This window comes from Lepidochelys kempii, chromosome 1, assembly GCF_965140265.1.
Source record: "Lepidochelys kempii isolate rLepKem1 chromosome 1, rLepKem1.hap2, whole genome shotgun sequence".
Classification (NCBI taxonomy): domain Eukaryota; kingdom Metazoa; phylum Chordata; order Testudines; family Cheloniidae; genus Lepidochelys; species Lepidochelys kempii.
The window spans coordinates 331,117,544-331,135,609 of NC_133256.1; the positions used below are offsets into that span (position 1 = coordinate 331,117,544).

Consider the following 18,066-nt stretch of genomic DNA (forward strand, 5'->3'; position numbering starts at 1 on the left):
GCTGAAGAGAGAAACATTTTTGCGACGCCTTTGTAAAAATACTGGCAACATATTGCTGATTAAAAGAGATAGAGAGATATATTTAAAGTAATTAGAGATTTCCAGATGATTTCAGACTTGATTTTTTCATATTCATATACACACACACAGACAGAGTGTATACACCCCCCATCCCACGCACACACTACATATGAAAAAAAATCAAATATGTAACCTGAAAATCTCCAAATAATTTAATTATAGATATTTATCTCTTTAACCAGCAGTATGTTGCCAATATTTTCAGAAAGGGTTTGTTAAACCTAATGTACTGGCATCCATCATCTTTGTGAGGAAGACGAATGAGGAACTGGGGACTCTGATAAACTCTTATAGATTTTAAATCCAATAGGGACTACTGCGATCATACAATCTGACCAATTGCTTGAAACAGGCCACAGAATTTAACTTAGTATTTTCTGCATTAAACCCAATAATTTATGGTAGACCTAACAGCATATCTTTTAGAGACTTCCCAACTTGATTTCAAGATTTCAAGTGACGGAGAATCCATATATCAAACAAGCATGCTGTCAATCATAACCAAGAGAGGAGACAAGAGCTCTGGGCACAACCACCATATAACAAATGGTTTTCAGAAAAAGCTGCAAGTTATATTGATTAGTATAGCACAGTGTTCAGTGGGTGTAAACTGAAGTGGGTGAGCCTGAAGGCAATCCAGGAGCTTCCTTAGGATTTTTCTTTTTAATACCTGCCATTTGATGCAGCCTATCCTTTCTATAAACTAATTTATAGAAATTTTATTCTATAAACTAAAATACATGTTTTTCCAAATAATTTTGGTGAATCAGAGAGGTTAGCCATTTTTGTCAGGGATGAAGTAGACATATCCATAGACTGGGGTGAACTTCAGAGGCAAATAAAACATCAGAGCCTCCCCTTTGATTTGGTGAGTTTTGACAAGTGAATCCTATGAGCTCTCTTCAGTACAATCATGCTTTGGACTCTTTCTTTATGTTTTAAATAATACAAAGCTTAACCACACGGATTCAATACTTACTTTTTAAAAATTCTGCATAGTGCAGAGTTAAGGCTTTCATATTAAAACATAAAAGTTCTATTGACTCTCAAAAATCTTGGTATCTCTTTTACTGCATAGCTTCCCCTACCCCCTTTACCTCCTTGCCTTATGATGGATATCTAGTACAAATACATACATACTATGGTTATAATACTAAGTAACCAGACTTTTGGGGAGGTTCTTCAAAGTAAAACATGCAGATTATTTCATCCCTTTATACACACAAATGTACAAACTCATTATGATGCTGCCTGGGCCATCCATTTCATTCCTGGTGCTTCACCCAGTGCTTAATTTGTGCTGGACTTGCTAGGGCTGAGCCTCGGCACCTCTAGACTTGCTGCATCAATTATAAAAGTAAATCATTGCTTGAGCCCCTGCACTTCTTTATTACAAATTAAACACTGGCTTCACCCCAATACTATCAATAGCAGAAGATAGGGGTCAGGGAAGGAGAGAGGAGAAGAGAAAGAACCTGAGATACTCATTCCCAAAGTGCTTGTAGCCTGCCTTTCAAAAATTATTATTATTAATATTATTATTATTATTTATTATTGCGCACATGAGTGGCAAACACCAGCTGGGAGAGTAACCAAGAGATAGGGAATTTTTTTTGTCCTATGAAAAGAAAGACCAAGCTAGGAAGGTACAAAATATTCCACCCTTTGTCCTTGGATTGGCTGCTACCACCACCAAACTAATACTGGTTACTGGGGAAGAGCTGTTTGGATGCGTCTTTCCCCCCAAAATACTTCCCAAAACCTTGCACCCCACTTCCTGGAGAAGGTTTGGTAAAAAGCCTCACCAATTTGCCTAGGTGACTACAGCATAATTTCTTGATTCATCAGAGGTGACGGATATAAGAACACTGACAACCTGTTTCAGTCTGAAATTCATATTTGGCTGTTTAAACCAACATTTAGAAGGAAGGAATGTCTGTGGACAATTGTTGTGCTAGTCTGTCTACTGCATTTCTGTAACCAGCTATTCCCATAATTTTTAAGGCTTCCCTCATTTTTAATGCCTGTCTGCTTTTGTGTATAACAGAAACTCAGTGACTATGGAACCATCCATTTAGTTTCTTGCAGATTTTCTATACTACTGTACCTCCACTGACTCATCTGTCTCCCCTACTTCGTCTGGTAGAATCATGATTCATTTCTTCTTCTAACTGTATGAAAAAAAAATCAATAAAAGGCTTTGAATCACTCACACAGTAATTATTTTTGAAATGCCCTTACTTACTGAATTCAAATGATCAGATTACCATGAGGAAAAATACAACCAGATTATCTACACTACTTAATTAACAACTACATTTCGGAAACCATGTCAGCAGTTTCTTAAAGGATACATTTGTGCTGCAGAAGTACTTGCGGCCTGAGCTAATCAATATGGCGTAATATATGACAGAAAGGAAAAATGTATAATTTACTGCCTCCAACTTCAGGCAAATAACAAAAACTATTGGAAATAAAAGCTATCCAAGATGTTTCATGCACAAGCTAGTATTAAAAATGTTATATGCCTCTTCTATCTGTCTCTGCATTACTGAACACGACCATTTTGTTTAAAGTAATGCAATAAAAACAATGACTATTTGATGTTCCTTGAAAAATACTGGTGAGCTGTGTTAAGAAATCTCAAAGGATTTTGCCTCACCAAAAAACCCTGCTTTCCCCAAAAATTATTAAAATTAGCAATGGGTGATTTTCAAAAGGTTTAGTCTGGGTTCATTTCAAGAAAGTACAACTCCGTTTTCTATTTTTTGTATTTTCTGGAGTCCAGCCTAAAACCTTATTGCTGTATTTACAGCTGCTGTTTCTACTTGCTTTGAATTAATATGGAAAGATTCCCAGACAAGGAGGCCGTACAGAGACTTGAGGGATTGCAAACAAGTAGCTGCTATTTCAGCATACCAGAGGGAGTGCAGAAAGTTGTTAACCAGGCTAAGAAGCAGTTTTGTAGCCGGTGCTGAAAGTTTCACTGAAGGTAGACATTCCTGAATGTGCACATACACACCTTACTTTGAAGCTCTGACCAGTCAGAAGTGAATTCTGTCAGGGGTACAAATTGGCAGCGATTTGATCAGCAGTGAGATCCAGTCCAGCCCCAAAGGGAGAAGATATCACTGCCAGAGGTAACCCACACTGAATCTGTGGGGTGGACCTCAATGCAGTTTCTTGTAATTCTATAGGTTAGCTGGACTTTATTGGTCTGCAGCAGTTATATGTTAAGGCATCTATACAGTCCTTAGTCCCAAGAAGGAAAATAAGTATTTGTTTATATAGCAAATGGGTTGTAGTGAAGGTCACAGGGAAGTTTGCTACTTGCCTAAAGGGCTACTGCTGCCTTAATCTTGTTATTCTAAGAAGCAAGCTTAGAATTAAATAAGTAGGGAAGATGTATTTGAGACTATATATATTGTTGAGACACAAGGCATGGCCCTGTGCCCTGACTAGTACAGCACTAGTCAGATCCAGCCCAGCTCTGCAGGGAGAAGATAGCGCTGCCATGGATAACCCAGTCTATGGGGTGGATCTCAATGCAGTTTCCTGTAATTTTACAGCACTCAGTGGGAATGAGACTGGGAAAACACCATAAAGGAGGAATCACAGATTGGAGGCCAAATATCTTTGTGAGCTGTATAACATCACTGAACCAGAGACCCAATGTGAGCCTAACAGCTACAGTAATTGTCAGTTTTACTTATTTGAAGTTGTGTTTATGCTCAATATTGTGGATGCTGAAACAACTGTTTTTGTGTTACAACTAAGTGTTTTATCAAGTTGTCAATATAATACCAAGGGTGACCTCCTTTGAAAGCAAAAGATCTCAGATTTTCAGAAGTCCCAATCCCTATATTTATTTTGCGATATAATTAATTTTAGGCCCAGTGTTATATTTTTTATTTTAAAGGAAAATAACACATTTTTAGTTAGTGATATCTTTGGACAGTTATTCAGTAAAAAGAAATTTGAAACTGCTAATGTGTGTGTGTGTGTGTGAGTGAGAGAAAGAGAGAGGGAGAGTAAAAAACGGTCTTGTGGTAAAGACTGGTACTAGATTCGTAAGAAGATAAAAATTGAATCCTATTATAATGTCCACTTGTCGTACTTAAAGGTTCCTACAGAAAATCCAGCTTTGTTTGGCTACGCAAGAAGGACAGCAGACACTGGATATGGTTTAATTACGCCGCAGACTGCAACAACTACTGAGGGATATCTTTGCTCAGCGTGGTCAGCATGGTACTTGCAAGGGTCCTACTGAAAAGACTCAAAGTCGTCCAAGTGCTTGCTGAGAGAATCTACCCTAAAAGCCAGTGTGGGTTCAAATCTATGTGTGTCATGACTGACAGGTCCTTCACATTGCGCTTGCAAGAAAAAAGCCATGAACAACAAGAACCTCTCTATGGAGCATTCATTGACCTACAAAAGGCCTTTGACATGGTAAGTAGGAATGGCATTTATAAGATCCTGTTGAAAATTGGCTGTCCAGAAAAGGTGTTCTCCCTATTCAAGGAGTTCCATGAGGGAATTATGGCAACCATCCACTATGAAAATTAATCATCATTCAAGTTTAGTATGGAAACTGGTATGAAGAACCCACCAGCTTTGGCTTCTTCTTCTCGATTCTTCTTTCTGGAAATGATCAGTCTGGTATACTAACTGAACCAAGGATGGATGGCAGCTTGTTTAACATCAGACGATTCCAGAGCAGAATGCATGCCACCCAGCTTACTATTTGGTATCTGCTTTTCACAGAGAACACTGCATTCATCTCTAATTCATCTGATTCATTTCAGGTCATCATGAACAAGTTATCTGGTACATGTACCAAGTTTATCATGGTAATCAGTATCAAGAAAACAGTTGTCATGTCACAAGGTACTACATTCCACCTAAAATCTATGTCAGTAATGAAGCTCTGGATAATGTAGATCACTTCTGCTATCAGTTCAATTCTTAGCAGCTCACTTAACCTTGACAGGGAACTTGATGATAGAATTGGCAAAGCTTCTGTCACTTTTGGCAAACTTACATCACGTACTTGGAACAACAAGTTGCTAACCGGGAACAGAACAAAGTGTCCGTCTCTCAGGCTTGTATACTTAGTACCCTCTGTGATGGGTTCCCCCCAGGGTGCCACTTGGAATGAGTTACCACTGAGCCCTCTGAATCACCAACCTGGGCTCCCTCTCATACTGTGCTGCTGTGACAAACTCTGGACTGCTCCCAATCCTACACTCCCACCAGCATTTATACAGGCTAGAACACACCCCGCTGCAGTTATATGCAGGCTGGCCAGCCACTGCATGAATCAATAGAGAGGCTACAATCAGAATAACTCCCAGCTTTCAACCTAGGACCCCAGAGCTGTATCATCCTGTCCTGGTTGAAATCCAACCAGTATTAATTTACTACCCGGTTTGCTCCTCCCTCAATGTGGAGAGGGATATGCACAATTTGCTTGTGTTAACCAAGCTGAGATTTTTTCCCAGACACTTCACTTAAAGGCACACTGGTTTAGATTAAAACATAAAACAAGTTCATTAACTACAAAAAGCTAGATTTTAAGTGATTATAAGTGATAACAAACAGATCAAAGCAGATTACCCAGCAAATAAACAAAAGTGTAAACGAAGCCTAAACTACCAGATTGCTAATTCATATCCAGCCTCTCTCTCACCCTAGCTGATGATACAAGCAGTTCACCAGGTTTCCATACACAGGTTAGAAATCCTTTTAGCCTGGGACCAACACTTCCCCCAGTCCAGTCTTTGTTCCTCAAGTGTTTCCAGGAGTTCTCTTGTGTGGGGAGTGTGGCCCCTTGATGATGTCACACCCATCCTTATATAGCTTTAACATATGGTGGGAACCCTTTGTTCCAAAACCAGTTCCAAGCCCAGTTTGTGGAAAACTACAGGTACCCAAAATGGAGATCAGTGTCATGTGGTCTGGTCACATGCCCTGTTATGCGTCATAGCAGCCATTACTTACAGGCCATCAGGGGTGTTCTCAGGAAGGCTCATCCACTGGGGGATAAACTTCTCCTAAGGCCTGATGTTTTTCCTAATGGCTCATTACCCTGAATCAGCCCTTCCCAATCTATATTTAGACTGGAAGCATCTTGCCTAGTGGGTGTCGCCCAGGTGTAACTACATTTGAAATACAGATACATATTCATAACTTTAGATACAACAATAATACATGCATACAAATAGAATAATCATATTCAGCAAATCATGCTTTTCTAATGACACCTTACATGACCCATCTTGTATAAAATGCATCATAATTATGCCATAATCATATCATAATAATATTACTATGATATGATAGGATGATATGGGGTGTAGTGTCATACCTTCCTTTATGGTTACACACTCTAAACAAGAGCAGAGATTCAACAGTTCCCACCTCCGCAGTCTTAGAAAAAAAATAGAAGCCTCAATCTCACATAAAGTCTATGGGACGTAGACTCCTAAGCACCTAAATCATACTAAAATGGGATTTGGGCTCTTAAGTCATGTAGGATACTTCTCCAAACCTGGAAAACATGGATGGGAATAACGCAAAAGTAAGTCTCCTTGTAAGATTTCCAGCATTTTTTTTTTCAAAAGAAACTTCAATTCCATTTTTCAACATGCAACCAGTATTGTATGGACAGCCAATGGAAGGGAAAGCATACCCAATCCAAATCTTTGGATCCAGAACATACTATTTTAACATTCTCATTGCATCACTATTAGCACAGGTTAATAGTGATCACAAGCTGTTAGCATTTGATGGGTTTTTGGTATTTATACAACAAAAATTTGACAGTGTCAGTCCAATATTGCACTGAGAAGTGTCCACATCACACCCAAAAAAAAGAAAAAAAACACACATGTGATAGACACTGTCTTGGCCAACATAGGAGGGATCTCCACAGTTTAAAGCATGAGATGCTACAGCTTGAGCTGAGCAGCCAATGCTTTCTAGCTGGTACTGTAACAAATTTAAATTCTCTGAGGATTGGCAACAAGGGGGACATGTGTACCAGAAGGTTACACTTACACATACCCCCCCCCCCACACACACACACCCCCCCGACAGGCCTTGATAGGCCAGGATCAAGTAGGAACAGTGAATCAATCCGTACAGGCTTTTGTTCTCTCCAGGTAAGAGTCAACACACATTTTTATGTGCACACATGGGGAAGCTTGCATTGTCTGTATTTTAATATTTCTACAGATAGAGATAGTCTGTATTTGGTGCTGGTAATAGGAAGCTTTGCAGAAGTGCCAGAAAATACTGGAAAACTAATAAAAAATCAGAATTATACTACTAACAGACTCAGAGAAAATCTACATCAGAACGGCTAAGCAGAGATAACTTTCAACTTTCAGTGATCTCCTTTAATGGCATTCATGTTTCATGATAAAAAGAAACATTGGGTAGGAAGAAAGATTCAGGGAAACCTGTTTGATATTACCATGGCAATATCACAAAGTTGTCTTATCATGTTGGAGGTATGCATATGTGTGTTTTACTTTAAAATAATCCATAACATTGAACTTTCATTATAGACAAGAATGAAAGTGGTGGTATAAAGTCTTTGCTATCCTATGCAATGATGAATCTATCTAGAACATGATGGGCAAATAATCTTCAACAATTAAAGTAATATAATAAATAATAAGAATGACAGAGTACTGGAATTACAATATAAGAACAGTCATACTGGGTCAGCCAAAGGTCATAGCCCATCTAGCCCAGTATCCTGCCTTCTGACAGTGGCCAATGCCAGGTGCCCCAGAGGGAAGGAACAGAACAGGTAATCATCAAGTGATCCATGCTCTGTAGCCCATTCCCAGCTTCTGGCAAACAGAGGCTAGAGACACCAACCCTGCCCATCCTGGCTACTAGTCATTGAGGGACCTATCCTCCATTAATTTTTTAACTCTGTTATAGTCATATATTTTATTCATTACTTTGCTGTTTAATAGTCCTATGTCAGACTTATCCACTGTTCCTCAAAACAGTATAATACATACAGATAAATAAAGCTTGGTTACCAGGTCTTTCTTCACAGTATCTCATCCTTCATGTTTTCTTAAACCATGATAACTTAGGCAGAAGGCGAAGCAGAAGTGACATAAGGCAAATATGCTACACTAACCAATAAAATTAATGTGACCTATGGAGGAAACAAATAAAATTGTTTTGCTTTCTGAATTCTGACAGCAATAATATTTTTTTCAGAAAAGAACATTTAGTTCCTAAAATAGTAGCTTTAAAATAGTAATAAGCATGGCGGCAGCTCACTCACTTGAAGAAAAGGAGTACTTGTGGCACCTTAGAGACTAACCAATTTATTAGAGCATAAGCTTTCGTGAGCTAGCTGTAGCTCACGAAAGCTTATGCTCTAATAAATTGGTTAGTCTCTAAGGTGCCACAAGTACTCCTTTTCTTTTTGTGAATACAGACTAACACGGCCGTTACTCTGAAACCTGTCACTCACTTGAGTTATTTCTCCTGCTTTTTATGACACTTAAAAGTCACCTGACTCTCACTCTGAGAATTTTAGTAAGCTACCCACACAAACATAATAATAAATCAAGATTTTCAGAACATTAAAAGCAATCATGACCCTGAACTTCTGTGCCGGGGTTCATGCTTCAATAACTTCCTTCTAGGTTTAATATTGGTTCCTGCCAGGCAGGCTGGGAGTGCATGAAGGCTTGGTGAAACTAACATTTGCTTTAATCTGACCTCAAGCCATAGGGTTTGGTATTTGGAATATGCTGACATAGTGAATTCATTTAAAGATCCACTTCACTGATTATATTTTTTTCCCAAATTGCTTGGTAATTAAATCATAGTAAACATGCAGAAAAATTAGAACAGTGTAATATGCTACATGGAACTAAATAATGATACACTGCTTTTACAGCTAAGGCAATGAGTCAATTCTCAATTTCAAAGACTTGGACATGAAGAAATATTCAGAGGTTTAAAATTTTCTTGTTTGTCAATTTCAGCTGTAGTAGAACAAGTAGCCCCTGTGTTTACTTTTCAGAATATAGGACGAGACCTCACTATTAATAAATTATTGTAATTTTTAGGTCATTAAACTTATCTTTTACAGAAGCTTAGGGGATATTTATTTTTTGTTACATATGCATGCTTCTTGGGGGAAAAGAGTACCTCATTTGCATATATTTTTGTTTATTTAATAACAGGAGGCTTCTGCTCTTAGTCACCCTGGAAACAGGCAAATGTCAGGAAGACAAACATGGTTTTACGGCTAAGGAGGGGTTATCCCCTCTAAGAGTGTTTATGCCAATTCAGAAAAGCTACGTTGTGACATTTATCTTGCTTTACTCTCTATGCCAATTTCTTTTATATTATGTTTTGAAAATTGGATGTAAACTTGGTGATTGAGATTGGTGCTTTGGATAGAATGTTTGATAGGAGCTTTAGTTGTAAAGACTGCACTGGCAAACACAATTTGGTGAAAAGGATTTCAAAGAGAAGTAACACTGAAGATTCTTATCAAATCATAAAACATAGGGGTAAATGAACCCTGCCCTCCCCCTCTTGTATAAAATGCCAGTTTGGTTCAAATATAAAACTTAGCCTAAGAAAACAAGGCATGTAAAACATTCATGTTTTAGGAAAAGACCTATGAAAATGAATGTAGGGTTGTGTTATCAGAGCAATTCATCAAGGTGTAATGTGGGTTTTTTTACCCTTCCAAGGAAAACGTCTAAGTAAACACACACAAAGAATTATACTTTAACAATATTCTTGTTAAAGTAACTTTTATAAATACTCTAAAAACTTTATTGAGAAAGCCTTTAGGAAAAACATGTATAGTAAGAAATGTTTTAAACCTTTGATTGTTTCTTACATGTTGAAATGGAAAATTGTTTTGGATGGCTTATTTATAAGTATTTTAACAAAATGAGCATTTAATATAATTCCCTAATATCACCGCTATGTAAATGGTAAAAATGCTTTATTCACCAAACTCAAATGTAATGACCTTGCTAAACTGATTACTAATGCAAGAAGCCATTTGAGTATAGAACAATTAATGGTGAATTAATTAGCTACTGACTGTGCTCAAGCAAATCCCTCACTCATCTCAGGAAGACAACAATATCCTCTTTCCAAAAAATTATCATGAAGAATTAACTTCTTTAATAACGATTAATGCTAAAATCTCTCTTTAAGAATTATTTAATTTTAAAAGACTGTTTTGAGAACTGAGAATTTATATAGAGAACTAAAGTGTTTGGACTTTTGAAGGCAGAATTTCATTCCCTGTTGAACTCCAATAAAATTGAAGGAATATCTCAAAAAATGGACTGAATAGAAAAGAAAGAGTTAAAACCCTAAACCTAAAGATGTTCTGATAATCTCTTGCAATAAAGGAAGAAGAAAATATAATTTGTAAAGAATTACAACCCTAATGCATATATGCATTAAGAAACTACACATTCATAAGATGAAGAGGCATGTATGGAAAACCCAGGAAGGTGCTGAGCCAATGAAAAAATAGCAACCAATTTTGTTCTAAACAAGCCTGAAATAGGCATTTCCCTACAGTTTCATGCAAATGGGAAGCAGAATGCTATAAAACTCTGAACTGGGCAGACCATACTCTCACACCCTTTGCTCCTCTGCATAAACACCAAGCACTCCACAACTCATCCTGCCCATCTCTACAGTAAAGCTAGTACAGACAGTTAAGATGAACAGAGAAGACTCAAGAAAACCAACTCAAGGAAAAGTTCCTGAAGACTTCAACATGGATTAGTAAGAGAAAGTTAACAAGACACAACAAAGGGATTAGATTTAAAACTCTTGCAAGGCTTTTATTGGGATACTGGTGAGAGACACAAACTGTCAAGCTACAGAATCCTTCAGATCTGGAAAGGTACTCACAGTGTCAAAGCTAAATAGTATATCCAACAGGTAGTTTAGCACAAGTAGTTAGAACATATTTTAAGGGACCATTCAAGGTGAAGTGGCCAATTAACACCCCTGGAGTCATAGGACAAAAAGGGGGTTAGTGGGTTACAGATTGTTGCAATAAGCCATGAATCCAGTGCCTTTATTAAAGACCATGATTTTTATTGTCTAGCTAACTTATGAATTAAAGCTCCCAGGCTCATCTTTTGAAATTGTTGTGCAGTTTCCTTTGAGGATGAGAACTGAGAGGTCTAATATAGTGATCATTTTGTGAAAAAATGTTCACCCACAAATGATATGGGGTTTTTATCATTTTTCTGTGTGAGTTCATTCAAGAGCATAGCGATTATCTGGTTTCACCCACATAGTTGTTATTGGGGCATTTAGTGCACTGGATGATGTATACCACATAATGTGATGGGCATGTGCAGGACCCACGGATCTTGAAAGGCGTGTTGTAGGGGGCATTGATTATTGTAGCAGTGGAGATAAGGCTGCAGGTTTTGCATCTCTTGTTCTGGCAGCGTCTGGTGCTGCTTTGAGTTGGTGTTTCCTGGTCCGGGGGACAGCTTGCATCTGAGGATGAGCTTAGAGAGATACCAACTTAACTCTCTTACCAACATAAATTGATCCAATAAAAGATATTACCTCAGACACCTTGTATCTCGAATATCCTGGGACCCACATGGCTACAACAATGGTGCATATTTTGATTTTGGCTTTCCCTGATTTGGCAGTAAAAGAAACAAGTAGTAAGAGCTGGCCTACCATTTCTTGTTTCTATGGACAGTAATTTTTAAAATAAAATTACTTGGTGTCCAACAATTTTAAATTACCCTTTTCTACCCCACAAAAGGTGAACACTGGAATACTAATATCCCTATTAAGTTATCACCACAATTTGAGTTTGATAGCACAAATCTTTATCACTTTCATAGACACAACAAAATAATTCTAGAAAGAAAATTGTCTTGCCTCGAAGAAAAAACACCTTATATTGTATGCATTTATTACCTCTTTAAAATATTTACAATGAGCCACAGGAAAATTTTAATACTCACTTGATCTTCTCTAAAATCCTTAAGATGTAGCATTCCAACCTATTTATAAAACCCTTCCTTAACAGACCCTTCGTGAAATAAATCTTTCTTACTACCCATATATGGATATTATGAGAATAAAAACCAAAGTAGTTTTTCCAGTCTTTTGTTATTCTTGTTGACAGGGGAATCTATCCTACATATGGACTATGTTACATATACATTTAGGACCTTCCCTAATGGCCTTAAAGTTTCTTTCTAAGGAATAATTTTTCTAACAAACTTGTAACTTGGAATATTCCAGGCATCTAACCATGTAAGGAGCATGTACAAATTCTATTTTTTTAAGGATATGGATATCATAATTGCTTAGGCCTCAAAATGATAGTTTTCAGATTGTTCTTAAACACTTACTCTTTTCAAGGCCAAAAATGCAATAAATCTTACCAATATATTACTTTATAAAGTCACATCAGTAGTTGACGTTTCATGACAGCAACAAATACCACTGGAATTACTATCAGAAGATCTCCATCAGAAAATAATAAATATTTATTATTTATTAATTATTATTATTATAACAACATGCTTCAGCTCATTGGCATATTCCATTATAGGTAAGAATTGAAATGTAAAAAACCCAACAACCCCAGTTATATATATTTTCATTCTGCGAGGGAAATCTGTGGGTAAAGTTAATGGGAGTTTTTCCAATAACTTCAATGGGGCCAGGTCTTCACCTTCACTCTTTAAAAGAGACAGGAGAATTTAGATTGCCATACCAATAAAAAGAGTACACCTTAAAATACCAAATTCATTCAGGATAAAAAAAATACACAGAAAATATTTCACTGAACGAATTCAATCATCTGAAAACGCATAACTATTTATCATTGCTCTCAAACATTTGGGAGGAGATTCTCTACTAGGTTATCAGAAGCTGTCTAGACTTATTTAAAGTGATGTCAGTATCTTGAAAAGCACTTTGTTGCTTTTGTATGTAAGCAGTGTTGATTTGTAACTTTCATCAACTCTTTGGAACTAATTAGATAATGAAGTGATGGCAGTCCTGATTGCTGAAAATTTGTAAATCTTTAACTTAGAGTGAACATTTATAAAAACAAGAAAAGGAGTACTTGTGGCACCTTAGACACTAACCAATTTATTTGAGCATAAGCTTTCATGAGCTACAGATCACTGCATCCGATGAAGTGAGCTGTAGCTCACGAAAGCTCATGCTCAAATAAATTGGTTAGTCTCCAAGGTGCCACAAGTACTCTTTTTCTTTTTGCGAATACAGACTAACACGGCTGTTACTCTGAAACCTGTCATTTATAACAACTGAAGCAGGAAAGACTACAAAAAGTATTGCAAAAAGAAAAGGAGTACTTGTGGCACCTTAGAGACTAACAAATTTATTTGAGCATAAGCTTTCGTGAGCTACAGCTCACTTCATCGGATGCATTCAGTGGAAAATACAGTGGGGAAACTTATATACATAGAGAACATGAAACAATGGGTTTTACCATACACACTGTAAGGAGAGTGATCACTTAAGGTGAGATATTACCAGCAGGAGAGCGGGGTGCGGGGGGGGGGGGGGGATGGAAGGGGAACCTTTTGTAGTGATAATCAAGGTGGGCCATTTCCAACAGTTGACAAGAACGTCTGAGGAACAGTGGGGGTTGGGGGGTGAAATAAACATGGGGAAATAGTATTTTCCACTGAATGCGTCCGATGAAGTGAGCTGTAGCTCACGAAAGCTTATGCTCAGATAAATTGGTTAGTCTCTAAGGTGCCACAAGTCCTCCTTTTCTTTTTGCGAATACAGACTAACACGGCTGCTACTCTGAACCCTATAAAAAGTATCTGCATTGGTACCTCATCGAGCACCTTTTCCAAAGTCTGTAGTGACACCAGTACAGATGTTTAACTGGAGCTACCATTGACTCACACAATTTGCCATTTGCTGCAAACTGTGAGAGCAACTGACCTTCCTTGCCTTATGCTGAAGTTTGTCTCTGATTTGGCTTGCAGTTGCTTAGAGAGGAGAAGAGTAAAGTTCCAGTGCCTTGTATAAGGAATTAGACATGAAAAGTATGTAATTGTTAACAGGAGATGCATGTCAATTTCCCAAACCCTGTAACAGAAAATTGATTCCAGGGCCCTTTTCGTTTTGAACAGAATTTTGATTTTATCTTGAGACCTAAGATTATAGGCCTGGCTTGTGTCAGTTTTAGCCAGGCTGACCCAAGACCTCCCTTTTGGCAAGACTTCCAGTCCATACTCTGCCATGCAGGCAAGAAATGGAGATTAAGGCTCCCCTTATGTTCCTGCTTGACCCCATTCAGACTGTGATTCCCGGTACAGGTACAAGAGCACAGACCACTTGCCTTTTATTCCCTTCTACAAGCATGTGTGCAGGGAAGGGATGTAGAATGGCAAGCAGTGACCAGGAGACCTGGATGTGCCCCACATCACATAGCAAGGAGTAAGCTTTTCCACAAAAAGAGATGGCATAAAACTTACTCCCTCTCCACACCAACAGGAGTGAATTGTAATTCTTGTCAGTCACAAATTTGTTCTCCAGTCTGCTCCTGGGGAGATGCAGTTATGTACCACCCCGATGCAGGGCTGATTGTAAAACGAGGAAGCCAATATAAATATCAGTGGTGAGGAATCTGTGATTTTAAAGCCCATACTTTAGGCATCAAGAAAGGAACTGAAGATAGGTGAAGCTGTGGTCCAAAGACGTCAGTGAATATTCAGTCCCATAAGGAGAAATGTACCTGGCCCTCAATACCATTGTTTCTAGCTTGTGATGCCAAGTGCAGGGTATGTCAAGAGACGAGATCTGCACAGGCAAATCTCAATTGAGAGTAGAGCATTCAAGGGAGTTATCCTCAAGATTGTTCTGTGAGATCTAAAATTCCAATTCTATATCTCCCACCCCCACACCCCCCGGATATATAAGAAAAAATAAAACATTAAAAAAACATAACCCTGTTTTCCAAGCTATAATTCATTTACAAAAAAATATTTGATCTCAGACTCTAAAGCTTGTAAATTATGTCTCACCCACTGTTTTTCAGAGGTATTCACTGAAATAGCGCCTTTAGACAGCCCACAGCAGTCTAGTGTGGTCAAGGAGCTGCCAATCAAACTGTTCTCAAACTGTACGACTATTTGTTATGTACTGGGGACCAAAAGCTGAGTCAGTATGTTGAAAAGCACTGTTCAGCAAGATGATGAATTAACATCAGTTTGAAAATACGTTATCACTCTCCGTTGGGTTATGGACAAAAAAGAAAATGTTCTTGTTGTTGAAGAAATTTGCTTTTGATAAAGAATTACATCCTAGCGTAAAAACAGTATTTGTTGATACATGACTATCCAAACTTGTTTGCTAGATTCCAGATGTTACAGTCTTTTGCCACAAAAAAATAAATCTGGTGCTGTTTTCCGTGCTCATTAAATATGTAATCTGTAACTTGCAAGAGTTATGATTTTTTTACAAGTTGGGGCCCAAAGATAATTTGTAACTTTATAAGTCAAAGTTAAAAGTTATTACCCTGTAGCAAGTTATTACCCTGTAGCAAGTGTGTGTGTGGGCGGGGGGAGGGGCGGAGGGGAGACGACAGAGAAATCTAACAGATTTGAAGACTTTCTCTTCTCTGAATCTAAATCAAAAGTCATATCACCAGGCAGTTTATTCTGGCACTTAATGTGATGGTCAACGTCAAAAAATAATGAATTTCTTATGAACCACATCCACCACAAGTTATGAAACAGTCCTCTCTTATAAAGTGTTTTCATTTTAATCTTTTAGATCCATTTAATTAAGTACGAAAGTTGTACCTGTGCTATGGAAGTGACAAGTTTTTCACTTTAGATTAAACAGACAATTTGCTAGTAAAATTACTTTAGAAATATTTCTATGGGATATACTTGCCTTTTACAAATCCTGCCTAGAACCTTAACACAAATCCAGACCCTTTAAATATTCCTATGGCCTTGAATCACATCTCAATTCATAGAGCATTAAAAAAATTAGCCTCCCAGTTATGGGAACCATATGATTTCTCATAAGATTTTAGCAGCTAAACGTAAGAAGCTCTAAAAATAAGGAAAGGAAATGGCTGTTGTTTTCACTTTAATCCTTCAATTAAAATGAACATCAGCCTTTATTAAAGTCAGAATCCCAGAATAATCCTCTAAATCTGTGTCGTTCCGACAACCATATGAGGAATACCAGTCACTATGATTCCCCCCTCCCCAATCCTGTTGACATTGTCATTTTCACTCCTTTGTCATTTAGAGATGCAGACACACAATGATGTCTTTGAATTTTAAAAAAATACAGGTCAGATTAGAGTCTCATCCCTGTTGATGAGATTTTGGCAGACTAGAAAAGTCTGCAGAATAAAAATGAGTAGTCCTAACTACAGAACTAAAAGAGACATCCCTCCTCTCATAATTTTTCAGGCATTTCTATGTGCGTGTAGCATCTCTTGTCTGTCTTCCTACTTCATATTGTACCTTTTTATGAAGTTTCAGACAAGAAAATATTTCTATTTTGAGAGACAATTTAATACTGAATATTGGGTTGCTGTGATTACTTACTTGGAAACTTGAGCGCTATTGTTTCCTGTACTGGCTCAGTTTGAAGAGAACTCATTCAATGCTCTCTGCTAAAGGTCTGGTCCACCAAAAAGTGCTTCATATAAGCTACACGCAGTGTAAGTACTACCATCTTGAACAGCATGCAATTTCAGTGAACTGTATATGCTTTTGGAATACTTCAGATGTTTTCAGTGCTCATCTCTGCCTGAGGCTGAAACCATCTAAGGAAGAGCTGTCGAGAATAGTTTGGATTAAATGAGAAAACAGCACAAAGACTGAATGGATGAGAAAATTAGGACATTCACAAGAATTTACAGGTTTCAGAGTAGCAGCCATTTTAGTCTGTATCCTCAAAAAGAAAAGGAGGACTTGTGGCACCTTAGAGACTAACTAATTTATTTGAGCATAAGTTTCGTGAGCTACAGCTTATGCTCAAATAAATTTGTTAGTCTCCTTTTCTTTTTACAAGAATTTACTTTCACAGTTCCTGCTCCCTGATCTGTTTCCCAAATTCAGATCTTCTCTCAGCAGATCTTTACCTCTCGCTGATAGTTGATAGTCTAACTAAATAAGGCTTTTTCTAGCTTGTAATATGAATATCATGCCTAATGTACCATATATGAAGCTCTTTAAAAGAAAAGCATTCAGAGAGATATAAACACAAATGAAAAATAGGCACACTTATCTATTTGCTTTTATGAATGGGGTGCACATAATACACTTATTATAATTATAAAACCATGTGTTCACATGCTACTTACAGCCTTCATAAATATCTGTTGGTATGTGGACTGCTGCATGCTGGTAAGATATTTGTCGCCCAAAAACAGCATCTTCTTCAAACACTGGTCTGATTCTCTGGCTTCCAGTTTCAGTCTCATTCTTTTCAGACTTTAAAGGAAAGACATTCAAAGGACAAAATATTAAAATGTATGTTAAGAACAATTGTATTCATATTTGCCTCTTGGCACAGAATAGACTCAAACTTTCTCTAATAGCTAGATGTGCGTATATGTCTCTCTCTCTCTCACACACACACACACACACTATCACACACACATTATCCTCCCTTACACTGGTTTTAACCAAGAGATCCCCCATTAAACTCAGTAGAATTAAAACTGACATAAAGAAAAGGTAAAACCAGCACTATACTCCCAGATGCATATTTAATATATACAAGTAAAACACATACACAAAAAAAATGCAACGCAAGAGCATTTAATTTTATTGCATGGCACTTATTCATAATCAGAGCTACAAGCTCATTCTAAAGCTGTAGGTGGAAAAGTGTAAATACGATTTATTTCCATATTCCTATCATGAAATTATCTTGCAGATTGCAAATCCTAAATTG

General features: G+C 37.5%; 1 protein-coding gene across 4 annotated transcripts in view; it reads right to left on the reverse strand.

The window, feature by feature from the left end:
• CACNA2D1 (calcium voltage-gated channel auxiliary subunit alpha2delta 1) overlaps window positions 1–18,066 on the reverse strand; it is a 683,143-nt gene that overhangs the window by 269,009 nt on the left and 396,068 nt on the right. For all 4 annotated transcript variants that reach the window (XM_073328631.1, XM_073328632.1, XM_073328633.1 and 1 more), the window contains exon 6: window positions 17,471–17,600. In XM_073328631.1, coding sequence (XP_073184732.1) covers window positions 17,471–17,600 — 130 coding nt within the window. The remainder of the gene's footprint in view (window positions 1–17,470; window positions 17,601–18,066) is intronic.